Raw genomic sequence first — 21,825 nt, forward strand, 5'->3', positions numbered from 1 at the left:
ATTCTATAGTGTTTCGACCACGACAACTTACCTTACACACTGTATCATCAGCAAACAACTGTAAATTGCTCCCCACCCTGTCCGCCACATCACTTATGTGTATAGAAAATAATAACGGTCCTATCACACTACCCTGGGGCACTCCTGACGGTACCCTTGTCTCTGATGAACACTCTCTGTCGAGGACTTCATATTTGGGTTCTATTACTTAAGAACACAAACATTAACCAGCTACATGAATATTTTCTATCGTTTCATGCTCTTATAGTTGTTGGTGTGTAGCACTTAAGTTATGTTGTTTTTGCGACAACTACGTGCTGGGACATATAATCTGACTGTGGAGTTAAATAATGGACACAACACACAAAAGGTTTTCTATAAAATTTATTTCTTTTTAGTTTACAAAAGTGAAAGCACAAACAAATTCTGAAAGAATATTCTGTCCCAGTCATCCAGCTACCTTTTGTAATTCACTGCACAAAATACTGTAACAAATTGTCTTTGGCCCCGCTCATGCACCCAAATCTAGTACGGAAGTATGCTTCACGCTTCAGACTTTAACAACAGCTTTCCCTAGGTTCTCTCCTTGCAGCATGCCAACAAAGGCTTTGGGAGTGTTCTGGAAGCCGTCGGTAACAGTCTCGTGGTACTTGATTTTCCCCTCCCTGATCCACTGCATCAGCTGTCCGATGCCCTCTCCCCAGCGGTCGTGCCATCGGATGTACATGAATCCCTCCATGCGGAGCTGCTTGAATATGGCTGCATGCTGGATGATGGTAGCCTTCGGGAGATTAGACTCGTTGTATCCAGATATCGCGCCGCACACGGAGATGCGACCGTACTCTCGCATGCTGTTGATGATTCCGCTGCTCATCTCGCCGCCCACGTTGTCGAAGTACACGTCGACGCCGTCAGGTGCCGCCTGCTTCAGCGCCTCTGTGACGTCATTCGTCTTGTAGTTAAATGCGTGATGGAATCCCAACTCCTCTTTCAGCCACTTCACCTGCGGAAGAGAGGCCAGTTATATCGCTACAAGAGGACGTTTTCACATTGTGTAAATAAGTTACAGCTAATTACTATAATGACATCCACTCCTGATTCGGCTGGCTGGCTCTGAGCACTATGGGACTCAACTGCTGAGGTCATTAGTCCCCTAGAACTTAGAACTAGTTAATCCTAACTAACCTAAGGACATCACAAACATCCATGCCCGAGGCAGGATTCGAACCTGCGACCGCAGCGGTCTTGTGGTTCCAGACTGCAGCGCCTTTAACCGCACGGCCACTTCGGCCGGCTCCTGATTCGGATTTTCACTCGTTTTCCCAAATCATTCCAGATGAACGACACAATTTTTGCTACAAATAGGTCATAATTAGCACTTCTCCTCTGCAGCTTTAATAGATATCTGATTATGGTGGCATATGTTTATCATACAATAGTTTTTGCCTTGCTTTTCATTTTTACTGGAATGGTAAAACTGCATTGTTTAGTGTCTTATTATTTCAACTACATTCTTCCTTTATTAACTTCTGAATAGATTAGTTTTTGGAGGGGGTCCACCTTCATAAACACCCAGTTTTACCTTTTCTTCTGTTTACCACATATGTTTCGCTGAATATTGAGAATCATCAGTGGGCCTTTATTTTATTTCTATTAAACAGGAAAAATTGCTCTTTACTATGTACTTGTAAACATATAAATTTGGGTTTTGAAGACAGTATTTACAAATTTGAAACACAAAGTATTGTTTATATGCAGTGGTTTTCCTGGGTTTTTATGTTTTTTTTTTTATTGCACTTGTTTTCTTTCGCGGCTTATCTTTTGCCACCATATAGATCTCAGTGTGGAAAAGTTATTTACTTCGAAATTTTACGCCTGGGATGTTATGGTCTACCTAACATTAACTAGTTCTATTTGGAAGATTTGTGTGTGTGCATGCATGTGTGTGTGTGTGTGTGTGTGTGTGTGTGTGTGTGTGTGTGTGTGTGTGTTTTTGTGTGTGTGAATGGGTGTGTGTTTTATTTATTTACTTACTTTTTTATCTAATTATTTATTTTATTTTCATTTATTTCTATGTATTTTCTTTAAAAAGATGTGTGTGTAAGGGAAAAAGGGGGGGGAGGGGGAGCTTATAGGTCGGTGTTGTCCGATAGTTCTTTGAGGGCGGGGAACACACTTCCATTATAGAGAGCTCTGTATACATGTATTATTTGTTTGTAAACGAACACAGACAGAAGAGCTTCAACCTCAAGATGACAACTTCTGGATTTGTTACTCGACGCTCTATTCAATAGCTAACAACAGATTCCGGTACATCCTTGTAACTAACCACTTTTGTTTATATTACCCCCAAAAATTTCGTATAGGTGGCGATGAGATCAGATCATTAATGCGGAAAAAATATTGCGTCGCTGCATGCTTCCCCGTTCTGTATTACATTTCTATTTTGTATATTTTTGTCGATATTTTAATTTCAAAGAAAGGCAGTAATAAACATAAGATCTCCCGTTTACAGTAGACGTTTGCAGTGCAAGAACACACAGACACAGCAGAAGTGCGAGTACTGTGACATAAGTCAAGCCTGCGATGAGTACGTACAATGAACTGTCTGTCGGGGTTTTGAAACAGCCACAGAGTGTAATTTTTCTGAATTTACTTACGTAATTATCGTTAATGAAACATAACTAGTCATTTTTTTCTACTGTCCTTAGCGGGTCAGTGTTACACTGTGGCCTTGAAACAATGATAATGCGCCAAGACTCGACCAGATAGTACGTGGTTAGAATATTCGTGAAGAATGAGATTTCGAGCTTTAAAATTAGCTGTTGTGCTTGAGAGACTGAGTGCAAACGGTTTATGGTTCATCAGTACAGTACGGAGTGAAGACACGTGAGTACTGCTCATCAACATCTATCCTTGAGACGTCTCCAGAGAAGAGTGGAGGCTGTGAACGCATGCCCAGTTTCATTCTCTTTTTCTTATTTTTCATATGTATATTCACCGATAGTAATACAAATACGACACTTCATCTCTCAAGCTCTCTTTATACCGGCCAACCAAACAATATGCTTTTGTACGAGTGACATATCATACAATTTTTTGAAAATAGCCAACATAATCTCGTTGAATGGAGGTGCGACCTTAAACATCTGATCAAAAGCATCCAGATACCTATTAATGGACATTAATATTGGAGGTGTCCACCCTCCGCCTTTATGACAGCTTGAAACCTCCTAGGGACACTTTTAGTGAGGTGTGTGTTTGTGAAGAAACGCCATCCCATTCTTGCTCAAGAACCGAAACGAAAGAAGATTGATTGATTGATTTTAACAGGAGAGCTAAAACAGCTTAGGTCTAACCCGCCACTGCCCGCACCGAAACTAGGTTTATCGTGCGGTACCGCTCCCTGTCTATCTAGTAAAGCCAACCAGTGTCCTTAAATAGTGCAAAGAGTCCCTCTACCAGTTTTTTGCTAGACACAATTTCTTCAGGTCTAGTTGTCCCGAAGATTCTGTATCTTTTACTCTCTAATGCCATGCATTCAAAGATTAGGTGTGATGCAGTTTCTTCACCCTCATCACAGATCCTACATTTAGGGTCCTCTTCCATTATACTCATTGTGTGTAGGTGTTTTTTGAGGTTCCCATGGCCGGTCATCAGTCCAGTCATGAGTTTGATCTCTTTCCTGTTCAATCCCAGGATTACAGAACTTCTTTTAAAACATGGCTTGGGCATCATTACCTTACCATGTTTTTGTTTATGGACCTTGGTCCAATATCCTACGTGCTGTTTCCTAAGCCACTTCAGTAGTTCTAATTTGACCATAGCCTTGGTGATTTTCAATACAGGTTCCGGTCCAATAAATGGAGTTGTTGGCCCCATCCTAGCTAATCTATCGGCTTGTTCATTGCCACAGATCCCTGAGTGGCCAGGGACCCCACACTAGGTACACTCTATTGCTTCCCCCTAGCTCCACCAAAGCCCTGTGGCAATCTGCAACAATATTAGATCTTGTTGCAGGAGCTGCCAATGATTTCAGGGCTGCCTGGCTGTCTGAATAGATGTAGATGCTATGGTCATTGTAGCACCTACGCATATTCTCCTCCTCACATGCCATGACTGCAGTAATTTCGGCTTGGAATACAGAGGCCAGTTTCCCTAGAGAGATGCTGCTCTCCAGTCTTGGTTGAACCCCTTACAACCCTGCCCCGACGCCTTGATCTGTTTTCGACCCATTGGTGAACCAAACGATATCCCCCGTACGGTGTCGAACTGTTTTCTTCCACTGCTCCCTACTTTCAATTATTATGTTGTAAGGCTCGTCGAAGCAGTTCGGAGCTATTATATAGTCGGCGGGCATTTCCCCGGCCGTACCTATATTTACCTCACTCACTATGTTAGTGTGTGATTCTGGATATCCGAATGAGACCCAGTTTTGGCCAGTTTTAAGTCTATATGCCCCAGCTACTGCCTCCATCTTAACCCAAAGGTGAAGTGGAGGCACATCCAGCATGGCTTCCATTCCAGCGGTTGGTGTGCTGCTATTTCCGCCCGTTATGGCAAAACAGGCCAATCTCTGCACATTAGCAAGCTCTTTAGCAGAAACCCGCTGTTCTACCTTCTTTCACCACACTATGGCCCCATAGGAAATCCTAGGTCTAACCACTGTGGTGCATATCCAGTGCATACCCCTGGGGCTTAGGCCCCAGTTTTTGCCACAAGTCCTCCTAGTAACGAAAGAAGATAGTGAAGTTGGACACTGGGATCTGGTGCGAAGTCGACGTCCTAACGGTGATTCACTAAGTTCAGATAGGGGCTCTGGGTAGACTAGTCAATTTTAAGAACGTTATTGTACACAAACCATGGGCTCACGGACGCTGCTTTGTGGCAGAGTGTAGTGTCACGCTGATACAACATTCATCGTCTCCAAACTGTACCTTTACTGTACACAGTATGCAATATTGCAGAATGTGTTCGTATCCTTCCGCATTTAGTGTTTTCTTAAACCCAATAAGGGGACCACTCCATAACCATGACAAACACCCCAGTAGCATAAAATCACTTCCTCCGCATTTTACTGCTCACAGAAACGTTCTCCAGGCATCCAGCAAACCGGAAACTTCCCACGGAATTGTCACAAGGTATAGTATGATTCATTACTCCAAATCATCAGTTTCATCCACTATCCAGTGATGTTGTTGTTTACAGCTCTCCAAGCGTCACTTTGTACTGACTGCAGAAACGTGTGGCCTATAAGCAGCTGCTCGATCACTGTACCCCATGTTTGTTAACTACCTGTGCACAACCAATGTGTTGGCCGTACTGCTAGTAGCACTTTGGAACTGACGAGTGAAATCTATCGCTGATTTCACGCGATTTTTATAACCACATTCCGCAATATTCGATGGTACCTGTCTCTCAGTGTGTGAGCCCTGCCTGGTCTCGGTTTACTGTGGCTGTTCCATCGCTTTTCGACTTCAAATTCGAAGTAACAGAGCTCTCCCGACTGATAAATCCTGCTGTCGCTGCTTCTGTCCCCACTTCCTTTTATACTGGCACGTCTGCCTCTAGCGACATTTAGTCGTCAATTTCCCATTACATAGAGGTGTCCGAATACGTTTGACCAGGTAATGCACATGTCTCTATCTACACTTTGTACGAGGGTTGCCAGACATTAATGCACCGCATTTTTTTTCTTCAATAATTCTTTATTGGACATAATGAGAATTACACGCACGAAAGAATGGTGTTTTATCTACATACCCTATTTTTTCACGTAATCTGCATCCCGTTCTATGGTCTTCCTCCAGCGCAAAACGTCCTGTCGGTACCAGTCCTTGTCCTGGTGACGGAGCCAGTGCTTCCCTGTGTGAATCACCTCCTCATTGTCCTCAAAGTGTCTTCCACGAATGGCATCTTTTATTGGCCCAAACAAGTGTTAAGCCCGAGGGGGTAGGTCAGGGCTGTAGGGTTGATGGAGTATCACTGTCCAACCCTGTTCTGCGATGCGTTCAGCAGTCCTCATACTTGTGTGGGGCCGAGCGTTATCGTGTTGCAGCAAAACATTTGCTGGATTGTTGTGGCGCCTAAGTCGCCGGAAGCGCGTCTTCAGTTTTGTTAATGTGTTGACATATGCTCCTGAATTAATGGTACCGCCTCTTGGTATCATATCAATGAGAATCACACCTTAACAGCCCCAGAACACGATGATCATGATCTTACTGGCGGAAGCAGGTGCTTCAAATTTTTTCTTCTGCGGGGAAAGAGAATGGCGCCATTCCATCGACTGTCGTTTTGTTTTGGGCTCAAGATGGTGAACCCAGGTTTCATCACCTGTCACAATCTGGGACAAGAAGGCCTCCCCCTCAGCTTCAAAACGTTGCAGCAAATCAAGAGAAATGTTTTTTTCTGTGCGATTTGTGATCCACCGTTAGACACCGCATGACCCATCTTGCACACGCTTTTAATATCCAAAAATGCGGATAATTGCATCCACACTTCCTTTGCTGATTGACAGATGCAGCGCCAACTGCCGAGTCGTAATGCGTCTGTCCTCGTGAAGCCGACCGGTGTGGCCGAGCGGTTCTAGGCGCTTCAGCCTGGAACCGCGCGACTGCTACGGTCGCAGGTTCGAATCCTGCCTCGGGCATGGATGTGTGTGGTGTCCTTAGGTTAGTTAGGTTTAAGTAGTTCTAGGTTCTAGGGGACTGATGACCTCAGATGTTGAGTCCCATAGTGCTCAGAGCCATTTGAACCATTTGTCCATTTGTCCTCGTGAATGGCAACATCAGCTCGCTGCAACATGTCAGGTGTGACAGCCGTGGATGGTCTCCCCGACCGCTGCAAATCGTCGAGCTTCACCGAACCACCTTCTGATGACCTCACCCTCCGTGCCCAGCTACTAACTGTACTCCTGTCGACAGCAGATGCTGCATAGACCTTGCACAAATGTTTGTGAGTATTCCCCACTGTTTCTCCTCTACATTGAGAAATTCAATGGCGGCACGTTGCTTGTAACGTGTGTCACCCTCAGACGCCACTTTGAAACTGTCCTGCAGCTACGCTATCTGTCGGAAGTGACAGATACTTGGCGCGCTCACCCAGGAGACTTCAAATAATACATACGTAACGTTTCCCATTCGTAGCATTGTTTTCAGCTGAGATAAAAATGGGATGCATTACTTTCTGGGCAGCCTTCCTATGTCTGAAGAATGTAAGGATTTTGAGGAAAACTCAGCAGTACTTACGAACAAGTGTCACTGATCTGATGAGATTATGCTGCACTGACCTCACCTGCGTCTGTTGTGTACATAGTTCCACGTAGTCAGCGCATACACAACTTTCCCACTAGAGCGCGCCCCACTAAGCACAAAGGCGCAGGCGCAGCGCTCGTCCATCTCCGCACCACGAGATGGCGCTGCCATAGAGACGAACCAAATTCTGCTTCCGCAGATCCGTGTATTAATATGTAACGCAGCCAATGAGATTGCTGCTAAAGTAGAACTTTTTCTCCTCGCAGATCACACTCGCGCAGTGATACACGAATGCGCGTGGTATTATAACGAGTGTACAGACCTCCGATTAGTCAGTCTGCATTTGTCTGCACTAATCTGTACCAGTCTGCATTAGTCTGTACCAGTTTACATTTGTCTGTACCAGTCTATAGTCAACTTTCAGTCTGCGCCTAATAAGATTACCATATTCCTGTACATAGCCATGAAGATAAATGTATACACACTTTTGTCAAGTATCAGAGATATATGTGAGAATAAGACTAACGTACCAATACCAAAGGAACTTCAGATTGTCAATTGTAAATAGCATCCAGAACCAAGTTAAGTAATTTTTATGTTTGTTATTATTTTAATAAATGTGTGTGAAAATTAATCAAGTTCTGTTTTAGGTTGGTCACCGTCAATCTGCTACTCTAAGCGTGCAAGTGGCATTTCTATCGTCCGACCTAACGGCAGAAGATAAACACGCCACGATAAGACCACGAGACATATTGCTGACGCTCAACTACTTCGTTAGAGCGACATCTCAAATAATCTGATGGTGTGTGTACTGAAGGTCTTACAGTACGCACACCACAGCGTCATAGGTGCAGGAATCGCAAATGGAAGCGGTGTCTTACCTTAGCGTCTGATCCCGCGAAGCCAATTACTTTGCACCCCTTGAGGCGCGCTATCTGCCCGACTATGGACCCCACAGCACCTGCTGCCCCACTGACTACGGCGACCTCTCCCGGTTTGGGCTCGCAGATCTCCAGCAGTCCAAAGTAGGCCGTGATTCCGGGCATGCCCAGCACCCCCAGAGAGAGGGAGAGGGGCAGCTCCCCCAGGTCTGGCACCAGCATGACCGGCGACATGAAGTAGGGCGCGTCCGGCCCCACGTCGGCCACGGTGCGGTCGCGCCACCCCCAGTAGCCGACCACGTACCGCCCCACTGGGAAGCCCGCCGCACGGCTCTCCACGATGCGGGCCACCTGTGGGCAGAGATTAGCACACATACCTTTAGAGACAGCGTAAACTGTGACTTCCTGGCAACAGTGATTTCTGTTAATTGCAATAACTGGTATTTTTAGTAGTGTTTTGTTACGGTTTTGCGAATTCACAACCCGTATCCCTCCACAATGGAAGTGAAACGTGGACGATAAATAGTTTAGACAAGAAGAGAATAGAAGATTTCAAAATGTGGTGCTACAGAAGAATGCTGAAGATTAGATGGGTATATCACATAACTAATGAGGAGGTATTGAATAGAATTGGGGAGAAGAGGAGTTTGTGCCACAACTTGACCAGAAGAAGTGATCGGTTGGTAGGACATGTTCTGAGGCATCAAGGGATCACCAATTTAGTATTGGATGGTAGCGTGGAGGGTAAAAATCGTAGAGTGACACCTAGAGATGAATACACTGAGCAGATTCAGGAGGATGTAGGTTGCAGTAGGTACTGGGAGATGAAGAAGCTTGCACAGGATAGAGTAGCATGGTGAGCTGCATCAAACCAGTCTCAGGACTGAAGACCAAAACACATCCCTCCACAATCCACCAACATTAAAATATTCCTGCTGCTGTCGTCTCACCTATTACATTGTGATTAGTAACTTGTAAGGACTAGCAGTCACTGACAAGTGCGTTGCTAACTGGTATACCTAGCCAGGTGGATTGTAACAACGTGACGGAAGCCATATGTTCTCGCTTGTAAAGGCGATTATTTGTTTAGACCTAACGTTAGCGTTTTCGATAACCGACGAGACAAAATGTTAGGTGATATGATATTCTTAATACTCGTTCAAAATGGTTCAAATGGCTCTGAGCTCTATGGGACTCAACTGCTGAGGTCATAAGTCCCCTAGAACTTAGAACTACTTAAACCTAACTAACCTAAGGACAACACACACATCCATGCCCGAGGCAGGATTCGAACCTGCGACCGTAGCGGTCGCGCGGTTCCAGACTGTAGCGCCAGAACCGCTAGGCCACCAACGGCCGGCCCTTAATACTCGTATTTAGAACCATTCATCCTCAGTTGTTGCTGACAGGTTAGAGTGTGATATTAGAACTCCACAAAATCTTGGTTGTAATGACAGACTGAGACAGACTAATCTCTAGCGTAGCCCGATGTCTGGGTTAGGTTGGAAGGCGATAGTTTGCTTGTGAATTGGCGGAGCTAACGAATGAAAATGGCAAATAAAAGTTGTGGTAAAAGATTGACCTGCAGCGTAGCCTGATGTTTACGTTCACCCAATTTTCTACGTTTATCGCACTTTTCATCACAAAATCTAAAACTGCAAGGTAAAGTCAGAAAACGTTTCTCAGATAATGGACAGGACTACTACATAAGTTTTACTACACGATAAACAAAAGTTACTTGAGAACTTGACACGACTGTGCACAGAGAAAATTTTGCCCCAACCAAACAGTCTATAGTAAGTATGGATTAAATGTATTCTTCCTCAGGCTTTCAATTTTTTAGTATTGAAACAAGTGTGAATATATTAATGGTGGGTGTTGAGAATAACACAATTTGCCATACACTACAGTTCGAGTTTGCGTTTAGAATACGTGGACCACTTCTTCGACCATAGACAGTTTATACATCGATAGCCTGAGACACAAGACTCTCAGAACGAAGTACGAACGTCGGTCAACAGATGGCGTATGACGTTGAAAGTTATAATGCCTCTTTTAGTAGAATAACCTTGCTTTTAGTTGTTACTTGTGACTTATATAATAACCTGCGAGTTTCATGATAGTGTGGATGCTATAAAACAGGTGGCATGCAGTCTGAATGTAACTGAAATCACAGCCAAATACTGATAATTTGTTACTGTCTTAGCCATGACTTATTGATCATTTTATATGTTCCGGACATTGTATCAGCTTTACTAGCGATCTTGGCGTTTGAAAGTTTCTTCAGAGTTTTCAATCACTTGTTGATTTCTTGCCACCCAAGTTCTCTACAAAGCGCTCGAGAAAGATCTACTGCAGACTGCATAACAGAAAGGAATTACAGCGTGAGAATTATTGAACTATATGAAAAAAACGTAAATTAGTTACAAACTACAGCGTGCACACACCTTATTCAACATTTAAACGTTACTACATATATTCGGATATAGGTTATGACATGTTCGAAAGACTGCCTTCATTGGCGTTGATGTGGCACAGACGAATAGCGAAATTCTGCATGACCTGCTGAAGTGTCGGAACATTGATCTTGTCGATGGCCTCTGGAATAGCTGTTTTGAGCTCAGCAATAGCTTTGGGGTTATTGCTATACACCTTGTCTTTAATATATCCCCACAAAAAGGAATCGCATGTATTCATATCCGGAGAATATGGCGGCCAATCGAGGCTCATGCCAGTGGCCCCCAGACACCCCAAAGCCAGAATGCGGTCCCCAAACTGCTCCTCGAGGACGTCAAACACTCTCCTTCTTCGATGGGATCGAGCTCTGTCTTGCATGACCCACATCTTGTCTAAATCAGGGTCACTTTGGGTAATGGGGACGAAATCATCTCCAAAACCTTCACGTACTGTTCGGTAGTCACCTTGGCATCAAGGAATATCGCACAGTCAACTGTTGAGGGTGAAGAGACTTCTCGATCGCGCATTGTGGATTCTCAGTTCCCCAAATGCGCCAATGTTCCTTATTGACGAACCCATCCAAATGAAAGTGCGCTTCTTCGCTAAACCAAACCATGCATCTGAGTACTAATTCCCACCGTGCCCTGCGGCCAACCGTACAGTTTGAACGTGCTAACGCAAACCGTTCAGAAGTAATGACGATTTCATTTCATACAGTTCAATAGTTATCACACAGTGCTTTCCATCGATTTACATTCGTAATATTAACGTCACACTGTAGTGTATGGTAAAATATAGTCTGCCAACACAGTAATATTTAATGATATGCTGTTTCGGGGTCTTCATTCCAAAGACTGATTTGATGCGTCTGTATCTGCTAGACCTTCTGATTAACTCTCATCATCTCTGCATACCTAATGCAAGCTTTGTCCGTATGAAACTCCATAGCCGAACACTGGCCGCCCTCTACAATTTGTAGCAACACACTTCTCCGAATTACCAAACTGACTATTGCTTGATGCCTCATGATCCAATCTTACAGTTAAGTTTTGCTCATGCACCTTTTTCTGCTCAACACGATTCAGTTTCTCTTCATCAGTTATCCAGTCTACTCATCTAATGTTAAGCATTCTCCGTAACATCGGACATTATTCTATTCATGTCTGCTCTGTTTATTCTACACGAATCGATTACAGATAAGGTTACTACAATCCAGCAAATACTGTCGTGGAAGACATTCTGACTTTCAAATTTGTACACGGTATTAACGTTAATCTTGCTTTGCTTGAGGCTTACCCGACGGATTAGTAGGAAAGGTTGTCGGAAGAGAGGTCGACTGTCGTTGTGAAATAGGCACAATGTTTCATTGACGCAGCTGATCGACATCTGCAGGTGCGTCGAACTCACTGCTGAGTTTTGACAGTGATAACATTCATTATTCAGCAATATATTAGTCGCACCTGAAGATGTCATTCGGTTGCGTTTGAAGAAATATTGTCGAAATTCACAACGACATTCGACCTCACACCCGACAACTGTTTCGACTCCCTATTTCTTATTTTTAGAAAAGATTTCATTGCTACTGCTGTTATACATTTCATATTCTCGTTACTTCTGCCATCGTAATTTATTTTGCTGTCCAAATAGTAAAAGTCGTCTACTACTTCTAGTATCTTGTTTCATAATCTAATTCCCTCATCATCGCCTGATTTAATTCCACTACACTTCGTTACCTTTGCTTTGCTATTGTTGATATTCATCTTACAACTTCTTTTGAAGACACTATCCATTTGTTCAAATAATCCTCCAAGTTTTTTGCACTGTTTGGTAGAACTGCAATGCTGTCAAGAGAACTGAAGCGTTTTTTATTTGTTCTGCTTCAACTTTAATTTGCTTTCCAGATTTCTCCTGAGTTTCCTTCATTGCTTGTTCAGTGTACTGACTGAATAATATGATGGAGAGGCAGTTACTGATTTCCTTTTCGTATTCTTCTTGGCAGCTGCAGTCTGGTTACTGTGCAATCTAAATACATTTTCCTCCCCGTGTTTTATTTTCGATAACTGTTTAATTCCAAAGAGTGTATCCCAGTCAACAATGTCATTGTTTTTTTCTAAATATACAAATGCTATAAATATTGTTTTGCCGTCTTTTAATCTATCTGCCCAGATAAATTTTCTCGTATGATCCTACATTTCTCCAGAACCCAAAAATATCCCCCCCCCCCCCCCCCCCCCCCGCCCCAGGTCATTGATACCTGTCGTTCCATTCGTCTTCAGGTGAATTAGTGATCTAACAATGCTTTTTATACGTAGATATCACATCAATTAATACTCTTCTGCGTTTGCACAAGCGGCTGAAAGCTGTAGTGTAAGTTAGAAGAAACTAAACCTTGAACCGAAGGGCTGCTGTACTCTTATCAACTGCCATGTATTCAAAAGAGTGATATGATTCTGTTGACACACGTCTTCTAGGAAAATGCAAGTAGTCGGTTCAGAGAAATTAAATTTTTCTTGTTACATAAAGCTTATGAAATATGTCGATGGACAAGGAGTGATTGAACTAGTGTCAGTTAGTCACAGCGATTGGTATTACATAAAGTAACTGTTGACTTAAGGTCGTATAACACACTTGCCAGTTGTCAACAATATCAAGAATAACATAAATACAAGTCAGACTATTCCTATTTTTCCAAACACACGGAATTTGGATATTTCTTATAGACCATAAACATGTGTAAATGTCGAATTAATGTGTGTGATAAGTAGCAGTTCACAACAAGATGACTTTTACAGTAAAACAGTAATGGCAACTTTCTTATACAGTGAGACTGATGGTTTACTTAACGACATATGAATTGATCGTGTACTGTTGTAGGGAAGAGAGTCATGGATCCTTAAAAACGAGATAAAAGCAAACCACAAGCAGCAGAAATGAGATTTTTTAGGGAAGTGAGAGTTGTTCCCAGTGAAGACCGCATAAGAAATGAAGTTGTTAGGAACGAACTAAATATTTATAACACTAATGAAAAGACTGAACAAAATAAAACTGTATGCTAACATCACCCACAAAGAATGAGTGGCCACGCTGTACCAGCCAAGAGGAAGAAGGGACGTACGAAGGCCCAGAAAGAGGTGGCAGTAAAAGGTGAAGCCGGAAGAGGCACAAACGACTCAGCCTTGAAGGACAGAAGAAGGAGAAGATAAAATTGATCTTAACTAAAGGACCACGGCAAAAATCGCATTCAGTTAACGATAGATTTATGTCTATCATTTTATGATCAAGTAAATAAAAAAAGGCGTACACCAACAAACTAATTATTCATAATGTTATCATTTGAGATTAATACCAACTCACAAAGCAGTTTCAGTATCTATCTGATTACTTCAGCTTTGTTACTTATTAGAAATAAGCATGTGATAATATTATTCTGATTCATCATCGCCTGTAAGCAACTTAAATCTGCCACGGTTCGCGCCGCTGCCCCCGTCGAAGGTTCGAGTTCTTCCTCGGGCATGGGTGTTTGTGTTTGTCCTTAGCGTAGGTTAGTTGAAGTTAGATTAAGTAGTTTGTAAGCCTAGGGACCGATGGCCTCAGCAATTTGGTCGCATAGGAACTTACCACAAATTTCCAAACTTAAATCAAGTAATAAAAAAAAAAAAAGATAAAAGTGAAATACGAGTGTCTGTCAAAACGCCTGAAAAGGCTTTTATCTTTCAAAAAATTGAACTCGTTCATGTACGACATTTTTTGCAAAGTTTTATCATCTGTCATTACCCAAAAGTAAATTGATTCATTGACTTCAGCAAAGCAAATTGTTTTTATTTTATTTTTGCATCGGTGGTGAACAGAAACAGGGGGTGCCAATGGAAAGTCAGTGATGTTATTTGTGAGCGTGTGTGTGTGGACTTGTGTTCTTCAATATGGCGTACCTGTAATAATTTTGTCATTCGCAATGGTGTTCTTCTGTCAGGAGAGTAATTAGTGCGAGTTAATTAGAATTGGTTAGCAATGGAGGCATATGAAAGAAACTTCACCTGTGAGCCGATCATGGTGTTGCCGACGTGGTGCATGTTCTTGTACGCCCTCTGGTAGGGATCGACGCTGATGTAGACTGCCTCGGCGAGTATCTGGCCATCGCGGAGGGCCGGCAGGTCCTCCTCCTCGATGCGGAAGTCTTGGAGCCGCGGCTCTCCCTGGAACACGCGGGCGATCACGATCTTGCGCGCCTTCACCATGGCTGCCGGTGTCCTACTGCAAGCGCGGTCGCTGCACGCCGCTTATATAACGCGGCCGCGCCGCGAGACCTTGACGCGTTGTCATCGCTATCTGTATTGGGTCCCAGATGGAAGGTCGTCAGACTCACGGTGCTGAATCACTGTCGGTCTGAGAGGCGATGAGATGCAAATTCCACCACTGTCTTGCAATTTAACATCCGTTTGTTGTGTAAATTAATAGCTAGTTCTCTCTACAAATGTACTCTCGCCAAATTCTGGGGCAACTCTTCACAAAGTGTTGCTACAGTACAGTACGGAAGGTAAATGAAAGAAATACCCAATGAGACGAACAGAAATGATACTTTTATTCACAGTCAATAATTACACTAAAGTCAGCGGGATTTGCACTGAGGTGACAAAAGTCACAGGATACGTTTCAGTGCCTTGTTGGACCTCCTTTTGCCCTGCAGAAATACTGAAACCATGCTGCCTCTATAGCCGTCCAGAATGCTGAAGATGTTGCCGGTGCAGGATTTTGTGCACGAACCGACCTCTTGCTTATATCCCATTAATGTTCGATGAGCTGGCCGGTGTGGCCGAGCGGTTCTGGGCGCTTCAGTCTGGACCCGCGCGACCGCTGCGGTCGCTTGTTCGAATCCTGCCTCGGGCATGGATGTGTGTGACGTCCTTAGTTTAGTTAGGTTTAAGTAGTTCTAAGTTCTAGGGGACTGATGACCTCAGAAGTTAAGTCCCATAGTGCTCAGAGCCATTGGAAACATTGTCGTGCTGTTAGCAAAGGGACAAGCGTCGGTTGTCTGCTGCCATGGCCTATTAACGTCAAATTTCGCCTAACTGTCCTAACAGACATGTTTGTCGTACTTGCCACATTGATGTCTGTGGTTATTTCACGTAGTGCTCGTTATCTGTTAGCACTGAAAGCTCGACACGAATGGAGCTGCTCTCGGTCGTTACGTGAAGGCCACTGCGTTGTCTGTGGTGACGGGTGATACCTGAAATTTGGTCATATCGGCACACTCTTGACACTGCGGATCTAGGAATACTGAATTCCCTAACGATGCCCCATGTGTCTAGCTCTAACTACGATTTCGGTTTCAAAGCCTTTTAATTCCCATCGCGTGGTCATAATCAAGCCGGAATCCTTTCCAAATGAACCATCTGAGTATACTACCGCCGTCTGTATATGTCGTCCTATCCCCCTATGGGATTCACACGGATATGAACATATACAGGGTGAGTCACCTAACGTTACCGCTGGATAATTTCGTAAACCACATCAAATACTGACGAACCGATTCCACAGACCGAATGTGAGGAGAGGGGCTAGTGTAATTGTTTAATACAAACCATACAAAAATGCACGGAAGTACGTTTTTTTACACAAACCTACGTTTTTTTAAATGGAACCCCGTTAGTTTTGTTAGCACATCTGAACATATAAACAAATACGTAATCAGTGCCGTTTGTTGCATTGTAAAATGTTAATTACATCCGGAGATATTGTAACCTAAAGTTGACGCTTGAGTACCACTCCTCCGCTGTTCGATCGTGTGTATCGGAGAGCGCCGAATTACGTAGGGATCCAAAGGGGACGTGATGGACCTTAGGTACAGAAGAGACTAGAACAGCACATTACGTCCACATGCTAACACCTTTTTATTGGTCTTTTTCACTGACGCACATGTACATTACCATGAGGGGTGAGGTACACATACACACGTGGTTTCCGTTTTCAATTACGGAGTGGAATAGAGTGTGTCCCGACATGTCAGGCCAATAGACGTTCAATGTGGTGGCCATCATTTGCTGCATACAATTGCAATCTCTGGCGTCATGAATGTCGTACACGCCACGGTACATCTGGTGTAATGTCGCCGCAGGCTGCGACAATACGTTGTTTCATATCCTCTGGGGTTGTAGGCACATCACGGTACACGTTCTCCTTCAACGTACCCCACAGAAAGAAGTCCAGAGGTGTAAGATCAGGAGAATGGGCTGGCCAATTTATGCGTCCTCCACGTCCTATGAAACGCCCGTCGAACATCCTGTCAAGGGTCAGCCTAGTGTTAATTGCGGAATGTGCAGGTGCACCATCATGCTGGTACCACATACGTCGACGCGTTTCCAGTGGGACATTTTCGAGCAACGTTGGCAGATCATTCTGTAGAAACGCGATGTATGTTGCAGTGCTCTCCGATACACACGATCGAACAGCGGAGGAGTGGTACTCAAGCGTCAACTTTGGGTTGCAATATCTCCCGATGTAATTAACATTTTACAATGCAACAAACGGCACTGATTACGTATTTGTTTATATGTTCAGATGTGCTAACAAAACTAACGGGGTTCCATTTTAAAAAAACGTAGGTTTGTGTTAAAAATCATACTTCCGTGCATTTTTGTATGGTTTGTATTAAACAATTACACTAGCCCCTCTCCTCACGTTCGGTCTGTGGAATCGGTTCGTCAGTATTTGATGTGGTTTACGAAATATATCCAGCGGTAACGTTAGGTGACTCATCCTGTATATATGTACAGCTCGCTATCCCATGACTTTTGTCACCTCACTGTACGTGATTGAACACAGTTAACTGCAAATAGACGTGTGTGTAAACAATAAATAAATAAAAACTGAATGTAGTCTAAGATCAGTGTAAGAAACAATCACGCAAAGGGTCAGCATGGTGTCGTATTTTACACTGAGAAAGTGTGTTGCAAGACAAGCTCCCGATTATCTGGCTGTGGATAATCGGGCTTGAGAATCATCCGCGATTTTTGAACAAATATAGAACTAGCCTTAAGGTATTTTGTTATGATTAGGAAGAATATATTCGTTTAGAATACAAATTTCTGGTTGTTAAGATGACGGAACATCCGCTGCTGGTTAAATAGAGATGCCAATGAACCGGAATCTGAGCAACCAAGTGACAACGCAGTAGTGACAAGTGTTTTTTGATAGAGGAAGCGAGCGAAAACGAGGCGATAGACGAACTAAAATACGACCATCTGCTTTTGCAGTATGCGGGACAGAATTCGTTTCAACGTACCGGTGTTCAGACTATCCGGAAAACGAAAACCGTCGTCAAGAAAAACTGACTGAAAGACAGAAATAGAACGAACTGGACGACAATTTCCTGGCAGCATGTGGTAGGAACTACGGTGTGTCTCAAGTGTAATTCTGCAAGCATGTTGCCACTTTCCGGTGAATAAGGATGTAAGTAATACGGCGTGCCTTCAAATGCTTTGTTAATACAGCAAACAGTAGATTCCGGTAAAAACTTCCGTGATTTGGACAGTTCTAGTTTTTCTGTTATCCGTGCTGACTCGAACCCGCATTATAATGATATACTGAAAGCTCAAGGCGAAGCGTGAGCCACGTGTTCACAACGTGTCTTCTGATCTGTCCACAGCCGAAGCCATGTCCAGCGGGTGCGAACTTTTCCCATTTGTTTCGGGAAATACGTCTGGAATTTCAACTCTATTCAGATTAAACCAAGTTTTGCTTGGTAATTCGTACCTCAGTGATTTCTGGCGTGCTCCAGACCATGCTTGGTGTTTACATAATACGAGAGTAACCCAGAAAGTGGCTACAGATATAAATGAAATATTGAAATTGTATCTACTAAATAGTAGAAAAGTCTTAAAACTACAGCGAAATTTGTATAATTGGGGCCAGTCCTAGTCCGAATTGTAGAAAGTCGGGATCACATAAATGTTTTCTAAAATAGTTATCTCCAGATGTAATAATGAACCTAACAAACCGTGGACGTAGTAGTTAAGTTGAAACGTAAGATTATGCGTCTTTCTCATTCTTCTGAATGATAATGATATCATCAGCAAACAGAAGAACATTTGTAATATTAATTCCTTTGTTTATATTACATTTTCATTTACAAAGAGTGAAGCCACTGTAAATAACAGAATGAATAGCAGAGTGCCACGTCCTTTTCTTTCTCCTTCGTTAATAACTATTTCTTCTAATAAATTCCTACCTATGTTTGTTACAAAGCGTGTATTTTTAGTCTGTAATATTTGTCTTGTGGTCATTAACTATCGTTGAGTATAGCTAGTAGCCAGAGTTCAGAAGATATGTAATGATATCACAAAAATGTGCGACTGGATTAAATGCGTTGAAGTGTTGCAATGCAAATTCAAACATTTAACAAACTTGATGAATACACTACCGCATTTTAATACCCTTTTAAGCGATCAAAGAGATAGAATTTAGCGTAACTCATTATGTAAGCTTCAGAAAGCAAACTGAGCAGGTTTCTAAATTGTTGTGTCCCTGTACGCAACACAGATACGTATGTTATTCGTTGTCGGCCTGTGAAGATACAGAATGTTTTGCGAAATGTAATTCTGGATTAGTCGCGTAATCATTAGGCGTATGAAGTTTCTGTAGGCTGTGGCGCCTCTTTTCTTAAGTTTAAGACTTTTTACGTAGTAAATTATGGAGTATTACAGTGTTTTATGTCATTAGCATTTCATACGAAAGAAAGTATTCTTGATAACAATTTATGAACAAAAGGTGCAGTACGATCGCATTTCAGCTTTGTACAAGATTTCATTGTTATAGCTATATAAAAGTAATCATAATCTCCCACCACGTACAATATTTAAGCGTGAATAGTAAAATTAAAAAGAATTAATTTTTCTATTAGTTAGAACCCTCGTCGCCGTATATAAATGATAAAAAAAGTTTCTACAGCGAAAATTATAATAATGTTAATGATGTTTAAAAAATACATGAAAGAGTCATTTTAATGCAAAGGACATTTTTATATGGTCAAACATTTGTTTTGTGTTGTATTGTTGTTTGTTTGAGGCACTTCTTGAGCGGTGCACGGCGCTTGGATTTAAGGGGAGCCTCGGAGTAGATGAAGTCACGAGTCATCGGATGTTTAAACATGTTTGGAAAAAGATTGAGTGTGAATTAAACCTCCGCTCGGAATGCACATCTGTAGACAGTTACGTAATAAATCTTCATGCTCATACGAATTAGTTAGCTATTTCAAGAGTGTAAACAGAAGAACGATTATTAAGTGACACATCAACATTTAAACCTATACCAATGTTTTCATGGTTTTACCATCCGGAACCTTTCCGGCCTACAGGTGAATGGGAGGGGAAGGGAAGCAGCGCGGAGTGGCCGCGCGGTTTGAGGCGCCATGTCACGGATTGCGCGGCCCCTACCGCGGAGGTTCGGGTCCTCCCGCATGGGTGTGTGTGGTGTAAGATAGTTTAAGCAATGTGTAAGTCTAGGGACCGATGACCTCAGCAGTTTGGTCCCTTAGGAATTCACATACGTTTCAATTTTTTATTTATTTATTTCTTGTCGGGAAGAAAAGGAATTAGTGGGGATTTACTATAGATGTTTGCATTACTTCTCTACATAATCACCAGTCAAATTTAAGCATTTATCATCTCTCTTCATGAGTTACTTAACTCCCTCTGAATATAATGCTACCACATGACTGTTAACCCAACGAGCACAGAACTATTGGTACCAAATTACTTACAATCCGAGAAACATGCAAGTAGTTGTCCAACAAATGATACATCCTGAAAAGACGGTTACCACAAATTGTTTGGATAGTTTTCCTCATCATTTCGTTGGTCACGGAAAACGGACGATCATTTTTGGAAGCAACTTATTTTTTTAACCTCGTGTTCGTCAATGTGAAGTTCGTAACTATCTGAAAATTTATTTTTAAAGGGAAATTTGAGGATCTCATGCTACACGATGCAAGATACACACTAGCCCGTACATCAAACAATTGGTCTGTGAGAGGGCAATCCGTTTTCAATGAAATTTACGTACGCCATCTCAGTGCAAAACAAAATTACTCAGTTAAAAACGTTGGCCCTGAATATTACTAATCTTTATCGTTAATCTTACAAAAAATCACTGTACCGGAACTGTTATTGTAATTAAACAGCAAATTAACAAAAAAATTAATGCATCTGACTTTCTGATAAAACTGTATGAAAATTCACAAGATCTTTTCTGGTGCAAAACTTCTGAACTGATACTGATATTATTTTCACAAATACACTCTGCCAAACACCGTGCCTTACATTGGAACATGAACTTTGGTGGTACTTAAATTTATTGGCCTACCTGTGCGCACTGAACGCTCATCTGCTCCGCAACTTGTTGCTACTAGGAATAATGATGTGACTGTTAAAAATCAAAGTTCATTAATTGTACTTGCTATGTGCAGTGCAAGATAGTATATTACCATTTTTCATAACCGCGTGTCAGTACACAGTTCGCGATGTGCAATGCGATTGAGCAAGTAAATGAAAATGGGAAACTAATCTTAACTACTGTTAAATGAGAAGAAAGGCTACAAGTTTAGCTGTGCTTCATTAAGCTACAACAACAATACACTTTTTCGTAAGGTCCTCACGTCTAGACAAGTTAGCAAAATATTTCTTAATAACTCCCCTGTATACTATTGCCTCCCCTGACACTTGTTTCAACTATAAGACAGGACCATACGCTCCAGTACAAAATTTCTACAGCAAACTTCAACCATACGCAATGTCCTAGCAACAAGAAGCTACACAGTTACAAATATAAAAAAACTAAATTACCTTAAAAGTTCATTCAATATAATTTCATTTTCTCACTATCTTTCCTTAAAACATATTATTACAAAATCCTTTTTGAATAATGCTGCCTCCACAACACAGCACACCAGCTTCCATCCTTTTCAAATCAAATACTTTGCCAGACTGTTCAACACACTCTGCTACTGCTGTTATCCGACGTACTCTGACAAAGCAAAGTTAACTTCTCTGACCAACATCGCCGGTGTCAAACACAGTTTTACAAAGAATATGATTTTATCGATATTACAGAGACTGAATACATTTATCAAATTCGTAACTTCATTCACATTTAGGGCCAAAACTTCCAGAAAATCGTCATGGCAAATAGCACAGCCCACCTTCAACTTCTGTCAGCGCCGTGAACATCCGTGTTACCACTCC

At 42.4% G+C, this 21,825-nt stretch overlaps 1 protein-coding gene across 1 annotated transcript; it reads right to left on the reverse strand.

Annotated features, from left to right (window-relative positions):
• Nucleotides 1-369: 369 nt before the first annotated feature.
• LOC124622485 (prostaglandin reductase 1-like) lies at nt 370-14,839 on the reverse strand. Its single transcript, XM_047148195.1, has 3 exons — nt 14,626-14,839; nt 8,135-8,485; nt 370-1,003 (listed from the first exon to the last, which is right to left on the reverse strand). Exons 1-3 carry the CDS (start codon nt 14,824-14,826, stop codon nt 551-553), a joined length of 1,005 nt encoding a protein of 334 aa, XP_047004151.1. The 5' UTR covers nt 14,827-14,839; the 3' UTR covers nt 370-550.
• Nucleotides 14,840-21,825: the final 6,986 nt, after the last annotated feature.

The sequence above is a fragment of the Schistocerca americana genome, chromosome 7 (assembly GCF_021461395.2).
Source record: "Schistocerca americana isolate TAMUIC-IGC-003095 chromosome 7, iqSchAmer2.1, whole genome shotgun sequence".
NCBI classification, from domain to species: domain Eukaryota; kingdom Metazoa; phylum Arthropoda; class Insecta; order Orthoptera; family Acrididae; genus Schistocerca; species Schistocerca americana.